At 38.2% G+C, this 22,342-nt stretch overlaps 1 protein-coding gene and 2 pseudogenes across 2 annotated transcripts; all 3 read left to right on the top strand.

Moving 5' to 3' along the window:
• The first annotated feature begins 6,788 nt into the window (after nt 1–6,788).
• Nucleotides 6,789–9,982, top strand: LOC148919167 (uncharacterized; annotated as a pseudogene).
• Nucleotides 9,983–10,711: 729 nt separating this feature from the next.
• LOC148919166 (uncharacterized) lies at nt 10,712–11,314 on the top strand. The gene has a single exon (XM_089048799.1). The coding sequence runs from the start codon at nt 10,712–10,714 to the stop codon at nt 11,312–11,314; it is 603 nt and encodes a 200-aa protein (XP_088904925.1).
• An 8,411-nt stretch (nt 11,315–19,725) lies between these two features.
• On the top strand, nt 19,726–21,456 carry LOC103326808 (alpha carbonic anhydrase 7-like; annotated as a pseudogene). The gene is made up of 6 exons (XR_016125297.1): nt 19,726–19,876; nt 19,995–20,212; nt 20,305–20,526; nt 20,750–20,914; nt 21,039–21,092; nt 21,206–21,456. The product of XR_016125297.1 is annotated as an alpha carbonic anhydrase 7-like (transcript).
• Nucleotides 21,457–22,342: the final 886 nt, after the last annotated feature.

The following is a 22,342-nucleotide window of genomic DNA, read 5'->3' as shown; positions in this document are numbered from 1 at the left end:
ATTGAACCTTTTGTTTTGTCCCAGCTTCTTCTGATACTATGAACTTGTACATAATGCTTACAAACTGCCACATATGTCAATTTCAAAAAAGAAAAGAAAAAAATCTTGGGAGATTAGAGTAAGAAAATGAAGGCTAGTATGGAGGAGACTGTTTGTTGCAGCCGTTGTGTTGCCTCTGCACAACATCAGAAGGTCTTTGTTGTTGAACTGCGTTTGCCTATTCTCCATCTCCCAACCTATAACCTATGTACTAGACTCTATAATAATATTATTAATTGGGCTTGTTTAATATAGGTCCCTAAAAATTCTATTTCCTAGACATATACTCATCACTTTATAAATCTATTAGTAAAACCCAATTTTTAGGGTAGTTAAATTACTTGCGTATTTAGGAGTTGGATTTCTTGAGTAAGTAAATTACGCGCTTTGTTTATGTGCTGTTGGGTATTATTCTTTTCTAAGTGTTCTTACTCCTAATGGAGTTACTCCTGTTGTTTCTTTTTTTCATGCATAGTAATTTGATTGTTATGGATATTAAAGACATTTTTTTACTTGCTGTGCATATTTAGAAGTTTGTTTGTTTGTTTTTTTTTTGTACACTAAATTAGGAAGAGCAGACTACAAACCCATCAACAATTAAGAATTTGAGATTAGGTAAAAATATTTTAGAAAACCATTCATTTTTAGTTTTTGCTATAATTTTTTGGATTGTTCACCAGTGTTATTGAATTGTAGAGAATTCTGATATGAACTATGTTTTTGACACATATGGGTATGACAATAGGTGTTTTGTTTTGTAGGCAAAATGGATTTGAACATAAGAGAGTTTGGGAAAATGCAATACAGATATGGTTTTGGGCCCATTTATTTATTTATTTTTATGTTTTAAATGGTTTGAGATTAAGTATTCAAAAAGAACACCGTGAGATTATGAGGGAGACACCCTTTTGGGGTTTTTTTAGAGCTTTTGATGAAAGCTTGGTCAACGAAAACACATGCAAGAAATCATATATAGATATAATCAGAATCATTCAGTGTTTCGACGCTACGATTAGAGACTTCACACTTTGTGGTAGGCGTGAAAAATTCATTAGTTTTGATGTTGAGGAACTACTTGGTTTACCTAATGTTGGTTGTGAGATAAATATTAATAAATGAAGTTTGAAAGATAATGCAGATTTTGTTCAAAGGAACTTTGAAATCACTGAACGAGTTAGTAGGCAAAATATTGAATTTGCAATGTGCAAGTTAGTTACATGCAATGCCCAACAAAAACGTGAAGATTTTGTATGCCTTGTGTGCTTGCATTTCTGTATTACATTGTTGTTCTACAGTACTGGCAACATTTTTTCTTGGATCATAGTTTCACGTTGCCAAGATATACACACAATGCCAAAATATAATTGGGTCAATGCGACCTCGGACTTTTTGGAAAGACAATTGGTGAAGGACTGCAAAAACCCAGCATCTGTCTCTGGATGTGTTGTTGCTTTACTGGTACATATATTTAATTGATTTGGTTGTTTATAATTTTGTTATTTGTTTACATCAACCCACAATTTGCAATGATTGAATAAACATAGTTGGTTTTGCGAGAAAATGCATTTGATTGAGCCATTAAGGGATAGAGTGGATGTACCTACCAAGTTTGTTAAGTGGGATACACAACACTTGCATACAGTAATGACCAACTCAGATGTTTTTTGTGTGACACTAGTGTATGCAAATATATTAATTTGTAAAGATGAGGTATTTTCCTATTGTTTTTTGTTTTCAATAATAAGGAATTTTTGCACATATATTTGATTAATGAATTTTTATTAGGTGCTCGAAAATTTGCGTAAGACACCGGATGTTGGAAATATGAGGTACAAATTTGGTAGTGCTGCACTTAAGCATGGAACTGAGACTAATGCTTCAGATTTAAGGTCGTCATCTGTGATCACTAGTGTTGCCTCTGGAAAGGTAGCGAATGTATGTGTGCTGATATGATTGAGTCAATTGCCTTTTGAATTCTCATATGTTCTATATGTCAAGATTTACGTTTATATTTTTTGTTTTAAATTTTAGAATATTGTTGTTGAATTGGACCCTCCTAACATGTTCCAACTCATCCCCACACAAGACACTGGTTTTCATGGAGTTGTAAATGACTATGGTCATGATGATTCCCCCAAAAGACCTACAAAATCTAATTTTAATCTAGAGGGAAGGCTAAAGGAGTGTTTATTACTTTTAGAGAATAAGCGTTCAAATAATAGGTTGGTGAACAATGATATATTGACTTGGAAAACTTGGGTAGTGAAAATAAGGTAATGAAGGAAGAAATATCAAAATTGAAGGTGAAACTCGAGGAAGCACAGGTGCAAGCTGTTATGTACAATGAATTGTGTTGTAATGCTAAATTCATTGTGGCAGATGAGCACAAGCAGTATGATGGGTTGTCAAACGACCTCCAACAACTCCTTGAATTTATTAAAAAAGAGAAGAGGGTAAAGAGTAAGGAATCTACAACTGATTTGAAAACATGGGTTATAAGGCTTAAACCAAAACATAGAAAACCGAAATGCATGCCTAGGTATGTGTACGATGAGATCAAATATTAAGGGAACCAAGGAAAGCAAAGGTAGATGGCCATGGACATGTTGTTGTAAGTACTGACAGGAACATCCCTTGCAAGGAAGCAGCGAAAGTATCTATATCGATCGTGCGTATTGATGAAACAAAGGGAAACAACAATTAGGTACAACAGTTGTTGGTCATAATGATGTTGGAGGGAAAAGACAGATATTTGCTACTATTGACCCTTCTTGCATGTCTGTGTGGATTTATCTATCAAACGAAGAACAAAACATACTACATCATTTTCTTATTTACACTGATTCCGGGTGAGTAAGAGCATTGTGTTTAAATTATGCATATATATCAGGATTTTAAGTCACATATATGAGTATATTAATGCGAATGTGTAATTGTAAAGTAGGGTTCCATTGTGGCAAGGATTGTACTTGGTTGTGTATAAGGATGATTTGAAGGACCTACTTACAAAAGATGCAGTAACATGTAACGTAAGTTGTCAATTATGGGTTTAAGTTTTTTTAAAGAGAAGGTCATAATGGTTACTCATTGTAGGTTACTGATTCATTTGCGGAGATTTTACAAACTGAGAGAAGCAATGACCCAGCAGTGGGGACTAAATCGCACATGATGACAACGTTTTGGTGGGTATGTTTACAAAGATGAATCCCATGTTATCAAATCAGTTTCCCAAATGTGTTAAGGATAACTATGAATGAAGTATATACTATTATTAGTTGTAGGTAAACCACTGTTTAATACATTAATAGTAGGTAATTACACCATGTAGGTAAATTACTGCATTTGATATCATCTAGTTGAAATCAGTTTTAGTTGTATGTAACTTAATTACTTGTAGGTAAATTATAGAGTGATAGGTATTGTCACATATACCTATATATTAATATTACCTACCTGTACATATATATTAATATTAATCAACCTTAGCCACATGTATTACATATCAGAAATGAAGTATATATATAATTGTTTCATGGGCCTGAAGATTATGAGATGGTAGTTAAAAATTTCATATAGATGGAAAGCCTCATTTGAGTTTTAAATGTGGCCAATGATATGTTGGATCATTGTGGAATGTAGATGCTAATAATGATTACAATTTTTTCATGATTAATGTACAGGGCGATGAAGTTAATTATGTACCTCCTAATGCATTTTGGGTTTGTGCTTATTAGTACATTCTTCACAATTTTGTTTGATACATTAGGAGTTTATGCAAAAAGGTGATGATAAAAACATCAAACTATTCTTGCTTGACCCGTTGTTAGAAGCATTAGCTGGGTGGACTACATTTTTTTCCCAATGAGACACGCAAGTCAGTACCATTTCACATTGTTAGTGTTACACAAGGAATAAGAACAATGGTTTCACTACAACCCAAGACATTTAGTTACTAAATCATCAATTGACCCTTGTTTTGCTAATGCACAAACGTTGGTTTGTAACATTCCATGACCAAGAATCTTCAATATTTGTTACTTTAGATTTTGGTTTTAGTTGAACTAATTACTTGGTATGACTTTTTGTAGCGTGATGCTGTTACAACATTTCTTCAATTTAATAGTTGCATTGCATCAAATGTATTAAACAATAGTCATTGAATGAGACTGTCTGCAAAGGATGGAGGGAAGGCAATCCAATCGACATTAACGCATGGTGAGAAAAAAACACTACAATGGCTAAAGTCTACCGATTCTAATTATCCTTTATGGCCATCAACTACATGCCCACGACAATTGGATGAATCTTAAGTATTTATTAAATAAAATTAAGGCATGCCATTTTTCGAGTTTGCTACTATCTTTTTTATGTAGTAGGTGGAAACAAATTAGGTTTACATCATGCATGCGATTATTTACTTAGGTGCTTAACAAATTGCGATCAGTATGAAGAACCAAATCATGCGATATTTTTCCGCAAATGGATTTGATATTACCTTGTTTTCTTTTTTGGCGTTTCAGTGTTGATTGTGGGGTCATTGTGATGTACTTTATGTTGGAAAATCTGAAAAGGTCAAAACATGGTGCCTCAGTTTACAGAGAACACAATGAAGGAATGTCGTGCGAAAATCATTAGCAAATTTATTAATGACGGGAAAAGTTGGAGAGATGATTAACATATGTTGTTAGTCAAATCTGCCAATTATGTAATATTTTTTTTAAAAAAATGTGAACCAATGTCATTTTATTGTTGCAATGTGACACTAAGCTTTTATCATTTTCTTTATGAGTTTATGAGCCAAAAGCTCTCTGGCCGATTATGAAATGAAATAAATATTTTAATACTGTTTTGATTTATTGTGTATCTATTTATCATGTTTAATGCCATATCTATATGCATTTTGTGTCCTGAGAATTATCTGGTAATGTCATTTTTTTTGTACCTATTGCTGCTGTTAAAATATAATCAATATCTTATTTGATGATAACCAAAAAGATCATTGATATGTCTCATTTAGACAAAAAAAGACAAGTCTCACTCCTATATAAAAAACTCTGAAAAGACAAGTCTCACTCATATTTATTAAGTGTACCTCTTCTTTGAAGACAACTAACAATGTCCTTAAAATTGTACCTACACCTATATCCCTATTTCACTAGGTAATTTCTCTGTAATTTACCTATAATTTCGACACAATTTCACTAGGTAATTTCTTTGTAATTTACCTACAATTTAGACATGATTTCACTAGGTAATTTTTGATCTACAACATACTAGTTGTTTACCAACAACTTTTAAGATAATATATATCCCGTAGACCCTTTTCCTAGTTAATACCTAATTTACCTACAACTAGTAGGTGTGTCTGACTCTACACCAATTTCCTAGATATATAGTCATAACTATACAACTTAACTACGCTAATTTACCTACAATGAGATAATATATATACCTCATTTATAGTTATCCGTAATACATTAGGTAAATTATTCAATCTGAATGTATCTAAATATATAGGTATATGGATATGCAAGGCAAATTATTGCCATGAGTGTTAGATTGATACTAAGATAAATTCTGTTATGTTATTAGACAACACATAAACAAGTGCACCAGTAGGTGTAAAACTTAACCTGAGCGATTCATTTAAAAAAAAAAAATTGAAAACATTGACAAACTTCAAGATTATACCTCAATAAAAATGATAATCCTGATTAAAAGACAATACCATAGCAGGTGTGTAAAAAAAAGGAAACATCCTACATGTCTGTAGTAGGTGTACTGTTTGCTGGTAATTTTATTAGGCTTAAATTAATAACAAGAAAAAAGAGTTGAATGGAAGAATCATGAGCAGGACCAAGATGAAGATAGTATCAAATATAGATAGTGCATGTTGTTTTGTCGTGACGTCCTAGTTGTCCGCACCTGCTACATGTTAGTGGCATTTTCTGTTCCCCTAAAGATTTGATCCGCTTCACCCTGGGTCTTCTTGGAGGTTTCTTTGACACTGGTGGGTTCACCAAAAACTCTTCACTTGCCTCTTGTGCATGCCTATCAATATCTGGAATTGGGAAAATAGGTATGTTGTAGCATTTCTTAAAATGTTCAATCATGAAGTACTCTTCAACGTACTAAAAAGGGTTCTCGTCATTTTTAAGAATAGCAACAAGTGCATGCACATGGGAACTCTTTGATTTGCCACATCCAGCATCTACAAGTGCGGCTTTGAAGATCAACCATTATAGAGTCTTCGCCGAACCTCGAACAAAAAATAACTTGAACGACTTACATCCCAATGACGCCCTATTTCCAATGATTTCTTTAACTTTGTCTCCATTTCTGGGCAAAGGTAGTGTTCCATCCCTTAGCCACACGTCGCCTATGAGCATTCATCTCCATGATCTTGACCTTTATACTATCAAGCAACTGGTATATAGGCAAATGACAGTGATCTACAATCCAGGCATTGAAAGATTCTGCCACATTCAAACACATTTCACCATACTTCTTGCCTGGTAAATCAAAATTACATCAGAATGTGAAAAAAAGACCTACAGCGGATGGTGTATGCATCAATGTATAAGAAAAAATTATACATCAATCATTAGTCACATGCTTATGGATGGAGGTTTAGTAGTAAACATAATGCCTAAGTCCACAATGACAAAGTTAGGCATCACCATAGACGAATTGTCTCGAAGTCGTCTCATGATTCAAGGCTTCAATCAAGGGGGCAAAGAGCCATAGGCATGATCAGAATTGAGCTCATGATAGGTGATTTAAGGTCCAACACCTTATTTCATGTAATTGATGCCAAGACTTCCTACAATCTTCTCTTAGGAAGGCCGTGGGTGCATGAAAATGGGATAGTGCCTTTGACTTTACATCAATGTTTCAAATTTTACAAAGGTGGAGTGAAGAAAATCCTGGGTGATGTCAAACCATTTACCGAAGCCAAGTTTTACATGGATGAAGACATGGTATATGAAGTCATTCCCACTGAGGTCCACTCGATAGGCAAGGCCATACCAAGAAAATATGAGCAGTCAAAGTGCCTTTTCGCTGAAGAGAATGGCGATAATAAGTCAAAAAGCACCGCCTTTGAACAAATGGGATCACCACCGATAGATTCACAAAAGGTATCTATTCCTGTTCTTCGTTATGTCTCATCATCCTGAAGGAAGGAAGGCCAATCCCCATGTGGAGAAGAAGTGAAATTGAGAAAGTTAGGGGAAAGTGACATGAAGTTGTTGAAGGAGTCTACAACCATGCCTTTACCCAAGTTGGGCAATTCAGATGTGTCGAAATCTTCAGTGGATTCGTCAGACCATCACAAGATGCAACAAGACGTGAATATCTTCCAGTCAAAAGAACTAAAGAAGGTTTAGATCCTAATGCTTATAAGCTCATGTCAAAGGTAGGTTATGAGTTTGGCTTATCTTCCTCGCTGGGGAAGCTTAATCCAGATGTCACAGGAGAAAGGACACATGGCCTTAGCGAAACCCAAAAGAAGTTGAAGGAGCAAGGTTACACAATCGACGCAGCTAGAGCAGGCCTAGGTTTTACTCCTATCGCACTTGTCAAAATCTCTGCTAGGAGAAAAGAAAAAAAGGCAGAAGCTCAACACATTAGTGTCATAGCGGTTGAGGAGGAAGAAGAACCAAAGGCTATTAAGAGAGCCTCAGTGTTCGACCGTTTAGCTAAGCCTAACCAGGGGACCTCAATTTTTAGCCGCATCAAAGAATCGACATCACAACCTTCTGTGTTCGAAAGGATATTTGGACATAAGAATCAAAGGAGAATTCAATTAGCCTCACACAGATCGACACTAGAAAGACTCGGAGTCTTAAGCAAGCCGTCTGAAGAGGAAAGCCAGCGAGAGTTGGAAAATGGAGTTTATGTTGATTCGACAGAAGATAATGAAATCTGGAGCCTAATCCCGTCACGTATGAAACGTCACTCAACATTAGACGTAACTTTGGGTGACCAACTCAAAGTGAAACGACGAACAATCATATAAACTCAGAAAACTTTGAGTCAACAAAATGAAAGTGACGATGAAGAAGCAGAGATTCTAGATGTTCATCAAGAGCTTGATGAAGAGGAACCTTTCGAGGATGAGGTTCATGATGCTCCTACTGCATTAGAAGATGGGGGCCAAGCGACTGTTGATGAATTAAAAGAGCTCAACTTGGGCACAAATGAAGACCCAAGACCTATCTTCATTAGTGCACTTTTGAATCCTAGCTTAGAGGAATCATACCATCAGTTGTTACTTGAGTATAAAGATGTCTTTGCTTGGACGTATAAGGAGATGCTAGGCCTCGATCCAAAAGTTGCGGTCCATCACCCTACAGTCAAACCTAGAACATGTTCGGAGCTCCTAAGTCAAATCAAAGCCGAAGTCGACAAGTTGATCGCCATCGAATTTATTAGGGAGGTGAAATACCCGACGTGGATAGCGAACATTGTTCTGGTGAAGAAGAAAATCACTGGACAAATTTGTATTTGTGTTGGCTTTTGAGACTTAAATGATGTTTGCGCGAAGGATGACTTTCCATTGCCCATAATTGAGCTCATGGTCGATGCAACCACAGGTCACGAAGAATATGGATGGTTTACCTGGACACAATCAAATAAGAATGTTGCCAGAGAACGAAGAACTCACTGCCTTCCGCACTCCAAAAAGAATTTACTGTTACAAGGTGATTCCATTTGGCCTCAAGAATGCAGGTGTGACCTATCAATGTGCAATGCAAAAGATCTTTGGTGACATGTTTCACAAGAATGTCGAGTGCTATATTGATGACTTGATCTTCACGTCAGGTAAATTTCTTGGTTTCATCATTAAATATCAAGGCATCGAAGTAGATCAGACCAAGATTAAAGCCTTCCGAGATATGCTCGAGCCAAAAAATTTACGTGAGTTGAAAAGTTTACAAGGATGCCTCGCGTTTATTCGGCGATTCATCTCAAACTTAATAGGGAGGTGTCAACCATTTAGTCGCCTTATGAAAAAGGATGTTCAATTTGTTTGGGATAAAGCTTGTCACAATGCCTTTAAAAGCATAAAGAAGTACCTATCGAGTTCACCACTGTTAGAAGCTCCTATTCCAGGCAAATCACTCATATTGTACATTGCGGCCCAAGAAAGATCAATTGGAGCCTTTTTAGTGCAAGAGAATGAGTCACACAAAGAGCAAGCACTCTATTATCTAAGACGAACGCTAGTCCCGAATTAAACTACACACCTATAGAAAAGACGTGTCTTGCACTTGTTTTTGCTATTCAAAAGTTAAGGCACTACATGCAAGCGTTCACAGTTCATCTAATTGCATGAGTTGACCCGGTGAGGTACGTTATGTCAAAACTAGTCTTAACGGGGTGTTTGGCCAAGTGGGCATTACTTCTCAATCAATATGAAATCATCTACACTCCAGCAAAGACGGTTAAGGGGCAAGCTGTTGCAGATTTCCTAGCTGATCATCCAATTCTAGTAGACTGGGAAATTTCAGATGACTTACCTGATGAACAAGTCTTCTTTGTTGACGTTTCTCCTGCTGGGATGATGTTCTTTGACGGATCGGCTCGTAAAGATGGTGCAGGGGCTGGTGTAGTCTTCGTATGACCCGAGAGACACGTATTGCCTTATTCATTCTCTTTAAGTGAACTTAGCTCGAACAACGTTGTAGAATACCATGCTTTGATCATGGGCTTACAAATGGCTGTGGAGATGAAGATATCGAGCTTAGAAGTATATGGTGACTCCATGTTAGTGATCAACCATCTGTTGACCCACTACGAAGTTAGGAAGGATGATCCAATTCCATACCACCAAATGGCCACGAAATTACTGGAAAGGTTTGACTTCGTGACGCTAGAGCATGTGCCAAGAAAAGACAACCAAATGGCAGATGCCTTAGCCAACCTTGCCGCTATGTAGACATTGACAAAAGATGAAGCGATGAATCTTTCATTTTGCCAATGTTGGGTCGTTCCATTAACACTTGGGGCATCGAAAGAAGGAGTCAATGTTATCTCAGTATTGTCCATTGACGTTGATGACTGGAGGCAGCCTTTAATTGATTATCTTGAGCATGGAAAATTGTTAGATGATTCGAGACATCGATTAGAGGTACGGCGTCGGGCACCTCGATTCATTTATTACAAAGGGATTCTATACTGTCGTTCAGTTGAAGGCCTGTTTCTAAGATTCTTGGGCGAAGAAGATGCATCCAAAGCAATGGAGGAGTCTCACTCAGGTATTTGCGGAGCTCATCAATCAAGGCCAAAGCTACATTTCCAAATAAAAAGGATGGGCTACTATTGGCCGACTATGGTCAAGGATTGCATGGATTATGTGAAGAAATGCCAAGCATGTCAATTCCATGCCAACTTTATACATTAGCCGCCTGAGCTGCTACATCCTACAATCACTTTATGACCATTTGATGCGTGGGGTCTTGATGTGGTGGGACCAATAGCACCAAAATCTTCTGATGGTCATTCTTACATCCTGGCAGCCACCAACTACTTTTCAAAATGGGCAGAGGCCCTAAAAGAAGTAAAGAAAGAAAATGTAGTGAGCTTTATCAAAGTAAACATCATTCATCGGTATGGTGTGCCGCGTTACATCATCACAGACAATGGAAAGCCATTTTCAAACTAGTTAATGGATAAATTGTGTGAAGAGTTCAGTTTCAAGCAACGCAACTCTTCAATGTACAATGCCCCGGCCAATAGTCTCGCAGAAGCGTTCAAAAAATTTCTTTGCAACATGTTGAAGAAAGTCGTTGGAAGAACCAAGAAAGATTGGCTTGAAAGGATAAATGAAGCATTGTGGGCTTATCGGACGACGTACCGGACGCCTACTCAGGCTACACCATATTCACTCGTGTATGGCGTGGAAGCAGTCTTGCCTCTAGAAGAGGGATTGACTGATGAAGAGAATGCAAAGCTACGTCTCCAAAAGTTAGAAGTACTAAACGAAAAGAGACTCGAAGTGCAACAACGCTTAGAGTGTTATCAAGCTCGGCTTTCGAATGCTTTTAACAAGAAGTTTCGCCCTAGGTCTTTTCAAGTAGGAGATCTTGTCCTCACATTACGTAGACCTATCATCACAACACACAAAACCAAAATCAAGTTTACTTCGAAATGGGATGGGCCCTACGTAGTACAAGAAGTGTACACAAGTGGTGCTTACAAGATCGTAGCAGAGGACGGTTTAAGAGTCGGCCCTATCAATGGAAAGTTCTTGAAACGATACTACGCGTAAAATGACACCAAGCTCCTAGCCCGCATGAGCCTAAACTGCGTACGACATAAAAAAATAAAATAAAAGGCTCGTTGGATTGAAAACATGAAAGGGCAGTCCAAGCAAAAGTTAGAGCATAAGAAAGTCCGTTGAACTAAAAACTCGAAAGGGCGGTTCAAGCAAAAGTTAGGAAACGGAAAAAAATAAATCCCTTGAACTACGTGATGACTTGATCCCTTTTCACCGAGGGTACGTAGGCAGCTTGGACAAATAATTCCAAGTTCAGTCACTTCAAAATAAAAACAAAGGGTTTCCCCCATCAATTCGAGCCATTTGAAATAAATAATGAAATAAGAAAATGCTTTTATTTCATTATGAAAGATAACTAACAAATGTCAACACTTTGACAAGTTCAAGGAGAAATATAAAGAAAGCAAAGAAAGTTTACAACAACAAAATTTGCTATTCCCAAGACAAGTCCTTACAGCCCTTATTTTCTCAAAAGAAACTCATAATGTATCTAAAGTCTCGGCATCTGCAGCAGATAGCACAGGAGCTCCTTCAACAACAATCTTATCCTCTCTCAAGTGGGTAACCTCACGACAATGGTAAGAAAGCTGTACATCACTCTCTGAAAGTGATTCGTTTAGTTGATGCAGTCTCAACTCCATTGTTCTTGTTCTCTCTTCAACTCTTCCATACGCAAGTTGGCAGATTGAATAGACTTAAGTACATAAAATTGATGAGTCTCTTTAGCTTGTTGCAAAGCCAAGGCAATAGAAAGTGAAGGGTCAACTGCAGCTAAACGATCGCTCTTGGCCTCGGGAGATAGCTTTTGGGAGTAAGTAGAGTGCGCAGAATGATAGTCAACTGCGGTTACCATAAGTGCATCGGTCATAGTTCATAAAGATCATAGTAGAGTGCGCAAAATAGTGGGTACATTTCAAAAGAAAGTGTCATCAAGTGGGTATGCCGTGTCCAGATCGCAATAAAAAAGTTCGACGCTTGTCTTCTTATGCCTAAAGTTGACTTCACTGTCTTCATTGCTGCTTATATGCCCTCTCTTCAAACGGAAAGTTTGTCGACCAAAGGGAATGAAATCTTCCTGGGAATCTGCTACACTTTCTGTTTCTCCTTTATCATTAGGGACTCGAGTTGAAGGAACATCAACTGGAAGTGGTGTTGAACTCAAGGCATAGGAGTAGTAGAACTACCTTCAACTTCTGGATGAACTTGGAGCGCTCTACCACAGGTGAGTTTATCATGAGCTAAAGTTTCGTTGCCTTGAGACTTAAAAGATTTTGACTAAGAAAGCGATGACGACTTGCCTATAGTTGAAATTGTCTTTGATTTCTTCGAGTCAAAGCGATGAACCTTTGACCACCAAATAACATAATCGGATGTGACCTTAAACTCCCAGATATTGTCCTTAGTGGGTATGGTTATTGTAGATGCACTGCCAATCTTCAAGCATGATTTCCAATGTGAGTACACTGATAGCACAGTCCCATTTCGGACGTCATCTTTAAGTTCTCCTGGCACATGTTGTACATAACAAAATTGTCTACGAACTGTACGGGCTATAAGGTTGGATGGCTCGGTAGTTTTCCTGCCGTAGATAAACGAATCTCGAACGAAGGCATATAAAATACTTAAAGTCTTCTTTAGAAATATGATCTTCATCAGTCAGTTGTTTGCATTATGAAAATACTCTTGCCAGATGACTCATTTCCATTTTACCACAAGTCCGAACACACTCGAGCTGTTGAGTCTTCAAAAAATTTCGCCGAAAGTCTTCTTGAGAACCTTGCCATGATAGGAATGGACTTCTCGGAAGATGATGTAAAGTGTGTGTCGAAGTATTTGCCCAACCACCCATACACATAATGGAAAGGTAGAACAGTTGTGCAATTTCCTGGATCATCTGCACTAGAAATATTGTATAGCCCCTTGTAAATGTTGGCCAATACTGGAACTCCTAGGCCAAATGATACATCGTGTGCCATTCGACTGGCAACTTTGAAAACCCCTGGTCTGATCAAAGTGACGTCATCTTTGGGAAATACAAATTTGCAAAACTAGCAAGCAAGGAATGCAGCCAAGTATGATTTTTCCATGTCTTCATCAGTTATACCCAAATCTTCAAAAACCCTTTCCTCTTCCTCAGTGCGTTTCAGTGCCATCGAATGATACCAGATGGATCAGAGTCCTCCTTTGGCTCTTGTGACTTGTTTCGTATGATTTTCCTTAAGGGTTTTTTATACTTGAATGGCCCTCGATACCCGTACTTTATCCAAGTGGTTATTCTCACTCCAGATTTTCCTTTAGAATCTTGTAAAATATTGTGATACGCTAAGAATAAGTAGCGACAAATGTGCGGGATATAAGACACGCCTTTATGATCCTTCCTGTTGAGACTCTCAGTGGTTAGAATAACTTCATCATAAAATCAACTTGTAATAGGGAGACCGCCAATTTCATGAAGATTCCAAAGGGAAATAGACATCTCTCCTTGCTACGCATGAAGAGTATTTGTTGCAGGACACCAGTACTCACAAAAAGGCTCGAATGACTGAAGCATGTCGATCATAGCTAAATAATGAGGCAAACACTGCATTATATAGACCGGTGCTCTTAAGAACTTGAGCATTTCTACTTAGTACATCTTTAAGCCATTCCCAGTAATATTCAGTAAATGTAGATTCACCAGCCGTCGAGAGAGCAGAACTCCAATTCACTGCTCCATTATGGATTCGATCGCTAAGAAGTTCAACGCCTTTGATGAATCGGTATTCAGTATGGTGCGAGGACTTTAATGTAAAACAAAGTGGAGTGAAGGTCCCTATCTGTAGACTTGGATTTTTTGAAGCTGCTTAGTTGACAAAACACCTCTTGAGACCAAGACGGAATATGAAGAGAATTGTCCACCTCAGATACTTCCGAAGCTAGGAGGGGCGCACCTACATGCAATGTAGTACCTTCGTCCCGGTTATCACTTTCATCCTCAAGAATAGTGACGGTGCCTTTCTTGAAACACTTGAAGAAGGCCATCTTTATAAGACGAATGACATGAAACAATATTCAGTATCAGGTTGTTGACTTCATACTTTTATAAATAAAAAAAAAAAAAAAAAAAGCTTACTTATACAAGTTTGAAGAGCCGGATAAAGGTGGAATGTCTCAAGAAACAATCTTCACTTGTCTTCCACCAACGTAAAGCCTAAGCGCTTGAGGGGGTTATCACCAAAACGGAGAGATGGATCAAACCCAAGCGGTATAGGACGTCTACGTTCTTCACTCGTCCTCCACTTACGTAAAGCCTAAGCGCTTGAGCGAGTTATCACCAAGTCAGAGAGATGGATCGAACCCAAGCGATATAGGACGTCTACGGTCTTCACTCGTCCTTCCCTACGTAAAGTCTAAGCGCTTGAGCAGATTATCACCAAGTCGGAGAGATGGATCAAACCCAAGCGGTATAGGACGTCTACGTTCTTCACTCATCCTCCACTTACGTAAAGCCTAAGCGCTTGAGCAGCTTATCACCAAGTCAGAGAGATGGATCAAACCTAAGTGGTATAGGATGTCTACGTTCTTCACTTGTCCTCCACTTACGTAAAGCCTAAGCACTTGAGCGGTTATTACCAAGTCGGAGAGATGGATCTAACCCAAGCGCTATAGGACGACTATGTTCTTCACTCGTCCTCTACTTACGTAAAGCCTAAGCGCTTGAGCGGGTTATAACCAAGTTGGAGAGATGGATCAAACCCAAGCGGTATAGGACGTCCATGTTCTTCACTTTCTTTCAAAGTACCTATTGTAAATAAATAAATAAAAATATATATATATATGTATAAATATCATCATATAAAAAAAGTAAAAAAAATAAAAAAAGATTGAAAGAGTAATAGGTGTGCAGCAATAAGAAAAAGAGAGGGGTTATTTGAGTCGCTTGGACCAAATTGTGAATGGGGCAGCCCAATTTGCCCACTTCTCCAGCCAGCGCTAGTCCTAGTTTCAGCATGGTGGCCCACGCCACGCTTGGCCTGTTAGCTTCAGCATGGAGGCCCATGTCACACCAAGACCTAGCCCTTCTTCTCCTGCGCAGCTCGCGACTCACCCAAGGTCCATCGTTGCCTTGCCCCCACTCCACTTGTGGTCCGTGATCTCACCCCGCCCGCTTGCTCTAGCTCCAGACAAGGCCCAGCGCCTTCTCTTAGCGCTAGCCCACATCGCACACCAAGGTCAGCGCCTCCATGCTTCCACTTCGAGCCCAATGCATGTAGGCTCAAGCCTGTGAACCTTCCAGACCTCCAACAATGCACGCAGCTTGAACCTGCCAGCTTTTCCACCTTATTAAAAAAAAAAAAAAAAAGAAGAAGAAGAGAGAAAAATAGACAAAAACTGACGCAAGCATAGTCAATTCGTGTGCCAAGGGAATTTGCTGTTCATACCGATAGAGAATGTGCTATTCAACTAGCAAGTTTTTTGACATGCCCAAAACAGTGGATTCTTGTGGCTGCGGAAAAAAAAAATTTCAACGTTAGTTTTCTTTGTTCCGCTGGCTGCAAGCAAGCATATGCATATATACATATATATATATATATATACACACACAAGAGAATCAGACAATGAAGGAAAAGAAGCAACTCTCACCACTTTGGTTGCTGAGAATTCAGATGATGCAAACTTCAAAGTCGTAGACCTTTTTGCCGACAAGAGGATTTTTTTTGCTGTTCTATTTAGTTAATCTCAATATCCATGCATGGTGCAATTTAAAGAAGCTAAAGGCCATTAAATCTCCTGGTGGTGCTAGGGTTTCTTATTCCTAGTTTAGGAAAATATTGGATTTTGTATCTTGCTTCCCAAGATCTTACCAATTTTGATATTATTAACCTTAATAATGTCAACCAAAAAAAAAAAAAAAAAGTGTCTCGCCATCAGCTTTAACTACAATGCCATGATTGGAGTCTTGCCAACCACGTCTACAGTGCCATGAAGGGGGCATGGACATAACCAAAGGACGAATGTTGTAGGGATCTTTTTGTTCCAGCAGCCTGACGAATGGGCTTGGGCTGCCGAAAAGAGAAACATGTGAAGCTGCCCCTTGAGTCTGAGTTCAAAGATCAGACCCCAAGAATACTTCAAAAGGGTAGCGAAACCTTAGGAAACACCTTGGTTACCTTCACCAACAAAAATAACAACTTATAGGTAGATTCTTAGCTTGGCATGAGAAGCTTGTGGCTGTTGAAGAGGGAGAGAGATGGGGGTATGATGGGTGTGTTGAGTAGTTTCCGGCAGCTTGACGAAAAATCTGTCAAGCTCTAGAGTGTTTTAACATAAGAGAAAAAGGGAGGAGTTGGATGAATAGAGCTCAAAATTGCAGAGGCTTTAGGGAGGACAGATAAAGCTTGCTCCCCAAATGTGTGTTGCTTAGGATAAAGAAGAAGGAGATAGAAGGTGAGGCACTCGGGCTTGATGTTCGCAGTTAGAGAATAAGCTTGCTTGACTGCTCTGGTTGAGTTTAATGGGTAGGAGGTACCTCCTTTTATAGTCATAGGAAGCTCCTCCTTCCCAAGAAATCCTAATGGGTTCTCTCCAATTTTGCCAAGTCCCCCCTTTCATTTCTCTCCTCTCCCTTCGATCCATCCCATTTTGTGAAATTCTCCTCTGCCCAATACATAGAGACCATATTTTGGGGAATTCAGAAATCTTCTCGCAGGCATTCCAGTGGTGATTTCTTATTTTTGGCTATCATCTCTCCTCCTTTCCTCCCCTATTTTTATGGCAAGATCTAGTAAAGAAAGGAGATAGGTAACTTTGGCTGGTTTGAAGGCTGCCTTTTCTCCTGCGTGTGCCAATATCCTTTGGTTTTTCTAATGGCTTGCGTTGGGTTTGTCTTTGGCTATGTGCTGGAGTCTCCCAGTAGCCTGAGCGTAAAAACATCTCATGGTTTTCTATCGTGGTTTCATTTCAAACCACGTGCTGGAGATTTTTGGATATTTTCTAAGCTATTTGGGCCTTGCTAAAGTGATGAGTTAGCCCATTAAGAACATGGGCTAATTTCCTTAAGTGATGGGCTAATTTTCTAGGGTATTCAAGCTAATTTTCTAGGGTATTTGGGTTTTTTCCTCTCTTTTATGCTTACCTACATATTTGGGCTCAAGAAATGAGCTTGAGTTTTGGAGCTCCCAGCAGCCCAAAACTTCCATTTCTCGGCTCATCAATGGGCTTCATGAAAGCTCGTTACCATCCATACCACAACCGACTCAAGTAAGCCCCGGGCATTTGCGTGGCTTGAGCCAACTTAAGCTTGTAGCGTGGCTAAGTGTAATAATAATGATTTTTCGCTTGGCATTGCATGTCGCTTGGCGTGCTTGAATTTTGTCGCTTTGAAGAGAGACATAGTGCTTGACGGAATAATTAGCATGGGCTTGTAGAGTCAATGCCTTATATAGGCTCATTTTAATTCTTAGCGTGATAAATTGCATATTTATTTGGTATGACACGTGGTTGTGGCTCGTGAAAGCATGCATGAAGAATTTTGCGTGCTCTAAATTGGGTCTTTTCTTAATAAGGTGTCGCACTGGGCCAAGAATTTTTTTGGGCCCAACCCTAGATTTTTGGGCCTCAACAAATGTCATCTCATAAACGATTCCAACATACCCAAAAAAAAAAAGAAAAAAAAAGGGTAACTTTAAAAACTCCGCATTGGAAGCAATCCAAATTATTGGAAAGAAATGAAGAAGTAACACTTCAAGCTGCACCTCCTACATGTGACAAAGCACATATCTACAGTGCATCATGAAGTGGGGCAATTTGTAGACAAAAAAAAAATTTGGCGAATTAAATTCCACTAAATAAGAAAATAATTAGGGTTTGGTGGATTAAATTGTGGGCCCCATAATTCGTCCATGTGGCATATGAATCATCAAAATCAGATTAGTTGTCAAAAGTGACACGTGTCGACATCCGACGGAGTGCATCAAGCGGATCAAAGTGAAGACAAAATTAAGGGAAAGAATCTTCTGTGATTGACTTTGATTTAAATCAAATATTAATCAAGTCAATCAATCAAGGATAATTTGGTTAAATTGCCAAATTATTGGAATTGATTTTAAAATCAAATTAGAATTCCACAAAGGAAGGTTTTAAAGAGGGAAAGTTATTTAGGTCAAGCATCTTGCAGGAGCCTATAAATAGAAGGCCTTAAGATGAGAAAAGGGGCTTAGACAGACCAAGCATTCAGAAGAAACATAAAACTCTCTGCATTCTTCACCTCACTTTGGAAGAGCCACCAAGCACAACAAATACGTGCCGGTTCCTCCACCCTAGAAAAATCCAAACACCAAATAAACCTTGTGCTACCCGTTTGATCAAGATCAAGTCTCTACGACCCTTGTATCAAACACAAATTTTCTTTAAACACTTTGGAGATCGAATCAGAGGATTCAATATAGATATTGTAACCATAAATTTCATTAATACAATATTATTTTGTACACGTGTTCTTGTCTCTTTTGTCGCAAGATTTTCGTGTTTACAGTAATGTAATTAAACTCGTAAGTATCACCCATAATTAATCTGTGATTATTAAAATTTTCTTGTCAACAAGATTATTCCGGTGTTCAATTGTTCAACGAATTGATATGTCCTCCATGTCCATGCAGATTCACAGTCAGTAGTCAGAAGAAAAGTCAACATCGTTAATTAACCTAATGCACGGGTTTCAGGTTTTTTGGTTGTTGCCGAAGCTATAAAGGGGAGGGATGAAACTCAAACGTACAGGTACGTTGGAGGTTTGAACTCAGAATCACTTAGAAGTACATTAAAGATTTGAGCCAATCCTCCAACTTGAGTTTAACCCCAAACAATTAGCGTGTCATGACACCTTTACAAAGGCATTTTGTTCCTGTCCATTTGTCCCGAAAACCCAACTAACCAATCCACTCACACCCATAATATTTAAATTAGAAATATCAGAATACAACATCTTCTTCTTAATAATCAAATCCAACATGAACTATATTTTAGGGTTACATAACGATGCCAACCTCGAACGACCGAGCTTACTTTATTAGTTTTTCTTAACTTTGAGAAATCTTTCGGAGTACAAGTTGAATACCAAAACAACAAAAATAACATTAAATCCCAGAAAAAGAACATACAAGAAGAAAAGGGTTCATGTCCACCTTGTGCCAACCCAATATTAAAACGTGGTTGGTATCCAGTTAAATATTATAACGAACAAAAGCTTCAAAATTGTAATTAATGTTTGCGTGGAGAAGAAGAAAAAGGTTAGTAGCAAATAACATGATACAATCTGTCTCTAGTCATTCTTTATTGAGGGTCGAGTCTCACGTTCACACCCGCAGAACAAAACAGAAACTGGTACAAAACTTCACCGTTTCGTCATTGTGTAAGTTTGTGTTGCTGTGATGTCTATATATTTATCTATAGCTCTCACCTGCATGCCACTGTGAAACATGAAGCCGCATCAAATCAAACCCATCTGCATTTCTTCTTTACTCTTCTTTTTACTTCTATTCTCACATTACAGTACATCAGTCGAAGCTCAGGAAGTTGGCAAGTACAATGAGATTAATTACATACATACATATTCTTACTTTCTTCTTTTCTTTTTTGTGGAAAAGGAAAAAAAAAATAATCAATCATATGCATGTATATGTTGTGCATATTGCAGAGGATGAAAGAGAGTTTGATTATCTTCAGGGAAGCGGAAAGGGGCCGAAGCGGTGGGGAGAGATGAAGAAGGAATGGGCTGCGTGTAAAAATGGAGTCATGCAATCTCCTATTGATTTATCAAGTCAGAGAGTCAAGCTAATCCCAAACTTGGGCAAACTCAACACCACTTACAAGCCTTGTAATGCCACTGTCAAGAATAGAGGCCATGATATTTCGGTAATTTTACAATAATTTTTTTATTTCATCACGTAATATTAATGTATCTTAATTATTATTTTTGATGTGTAAGTGTGTGGGCGCACGCACAGATGGAGTGGATGGGCAACGCTGGATCAATTCAGATAAATGGGACTGAGTATTTGCTGAAACAATGTCACTGGCACTCACCTTCAGAGCATTCCATAAACGGCAGGAGGAATGCCATGGAGCTCCACATGGTTCATCTCAGTCTCGATCCCAACGTCACAAACAAGATCGCTGTAGTTGGTGTGCTCTACAAGATCGGTCGTGCCAATTCTTTCCTCTCTAAGGTACTCAAGCGGGGTCAAATTATTAACTCCACAATGTTTTGTTGCCATACTTATACTGTCAGATAAAAATCGACCTAATCAATAGTTCAGATTCATAGACCAATAGCAAAATATTTGACCTAACTCATAACTACGTATAAGATACGTGTCTTATGAAAAATACTCTATAACATTATTGATCGAATAGACTAACATATTGCAAGATTGTGAATTAATCTCTCAGTTGACGAGGGATGTAAAATCCATGACAGATCAAAAGGAAAAGAGAAACATGGGGATGATTGATCCTAGAAAGATTAAAATTGGTGGGAAAAACTATTACAGATACATGGGCTCACTCACCGTTCCTCCTTGCACTGAAGGCGTTATTTGGACCATCGATAGAATGGTAATTAATTGCTCCTCCTTAAGGGTCTCGAGTTTGGACCATATGTACATATCTTTTCATTTTAATTTGGACCATCAATAAAAATATGTGACCCTTTGCCAAACTTTAAATTGCCCATATGCAGATAAGAACAGTCTCAAGGGATCAAGTAAAGCTATTTCGATTCGCTGTGCATGATGTAAGTGATTCAACTACATCTCTACTCTTTTCTTCGTCTCCCACCACAAGAAAAAAAGAAGAAGTATATTCATACATATTGTCTCTAATCTTTGGTTATTAAATTGATTGCAGTATGCAGAGATGAATGCAAGGCCAGTACAACCACTTAACCTTCGAGAGATCCAGGTCTATGACCGAAACGCAAGGAGCACAAATAACTAGCAGAGAGTTTAACCTCAGTACTACATTTGTTATTTTTTTGAAGCAACATTCTTTGGAATTACTATTGCTTTCCCACTTGCCTAAAATGATGACGAAGAGGTGCATGTTGAGCTAGCAGAGTTAATTAATCAGCATGCAGCTTGCTTTATACTAAACTTTGCTGGGAGGCGCCCTCATTTGTATGACATATTAATTGTCATGGTTTTTCTTTCTCTTTAAGGGAATTTACCCTATTTTTTTGGGCTCTCTTTGATTTATATATAGTGTTTACCCTAAAATCGTCTTAGCCCTAGCAATAGGCTAAGAAAGTGTTGTATGAGCGTGCCACTATTAGTACTGCAACGAACCTAATTAAAATATAAATAAAAGGAAATTTGCGTCTCAAACAAACCACTACTCTGAGTGTTTACAATCCCAAAGTTTTTTTAAAAAATAATATATATATATATATATATATATAATTTTGTTGAACTTTCATATTTTTTCATAGCTGGCTCAAATTGATTCTTTTCTATGACCTGTTTTTCCGCTCACAGACCCAACGTGGCCTCTAGACCACTAAACGACATAGGTGGTTGGTTGGTTCACTGTCACAAAATAATCTACTTTGAACTTCTTTCAACGTATTGAAGCTGATCGAGCATGCTTCTCTTGACTTTTTCATATGATTCTTCAGTGCAGTGTTGGGTTCTTACTTTCTTTTTTTCTACGATGTATTACAGACTAACAAATATATTCTATCAACAAATTCCTAGTTCGGCTACCTGCCTGTCAATTAAATATCTTATTCTGCATCGGATATTTCTAATTCCGTAATTAGACCTTGTTCGGCTACCTGCTAGGCTAAACTATTAGTTAAATATGAACCAAGGGATGCGGACCTCGGATATTCTATGAATAAAATTTTGCGTGGTTCATGCTGCACTAGTAAAAAATATCAATGGGCATGGACATTGGTGTCTACAAAAGTGATTTGTATTGATAATTTTGGTTTAGGAGAAAAACTTATCTGACACGGAGGGGTAGCTCTGGGGTGGTGTAAGTGGT

This window comes from Prunus mume, linkage group LG3 (assembly GCF_029339155.1).
Source record: "Prunus mume cultivar Tortuosa linkage group LG3, ASM2933915v1, whole genome shotgun sequence".
Classification (NCBI taxonomy): Eukaryota; Viridiplantae; Streptophyta; class Magnoliopsida; order Rosales; family Rosaceae; genus Prunus; species Prunus mume.
Note: the sequence above shows the minus strand (reverse complement) of the source record. Positions and strands in the feature narration are given on the sequence as shown.

Coding starts and splice junctions, on each gene's coding strand:
- LOC148919166 (XM_089048799.1), top strand. CDS start 10,712: ATGGATAAATTGTGTGAAGAGTTCAGTTTCAAGCAACGCAACTCTTCA.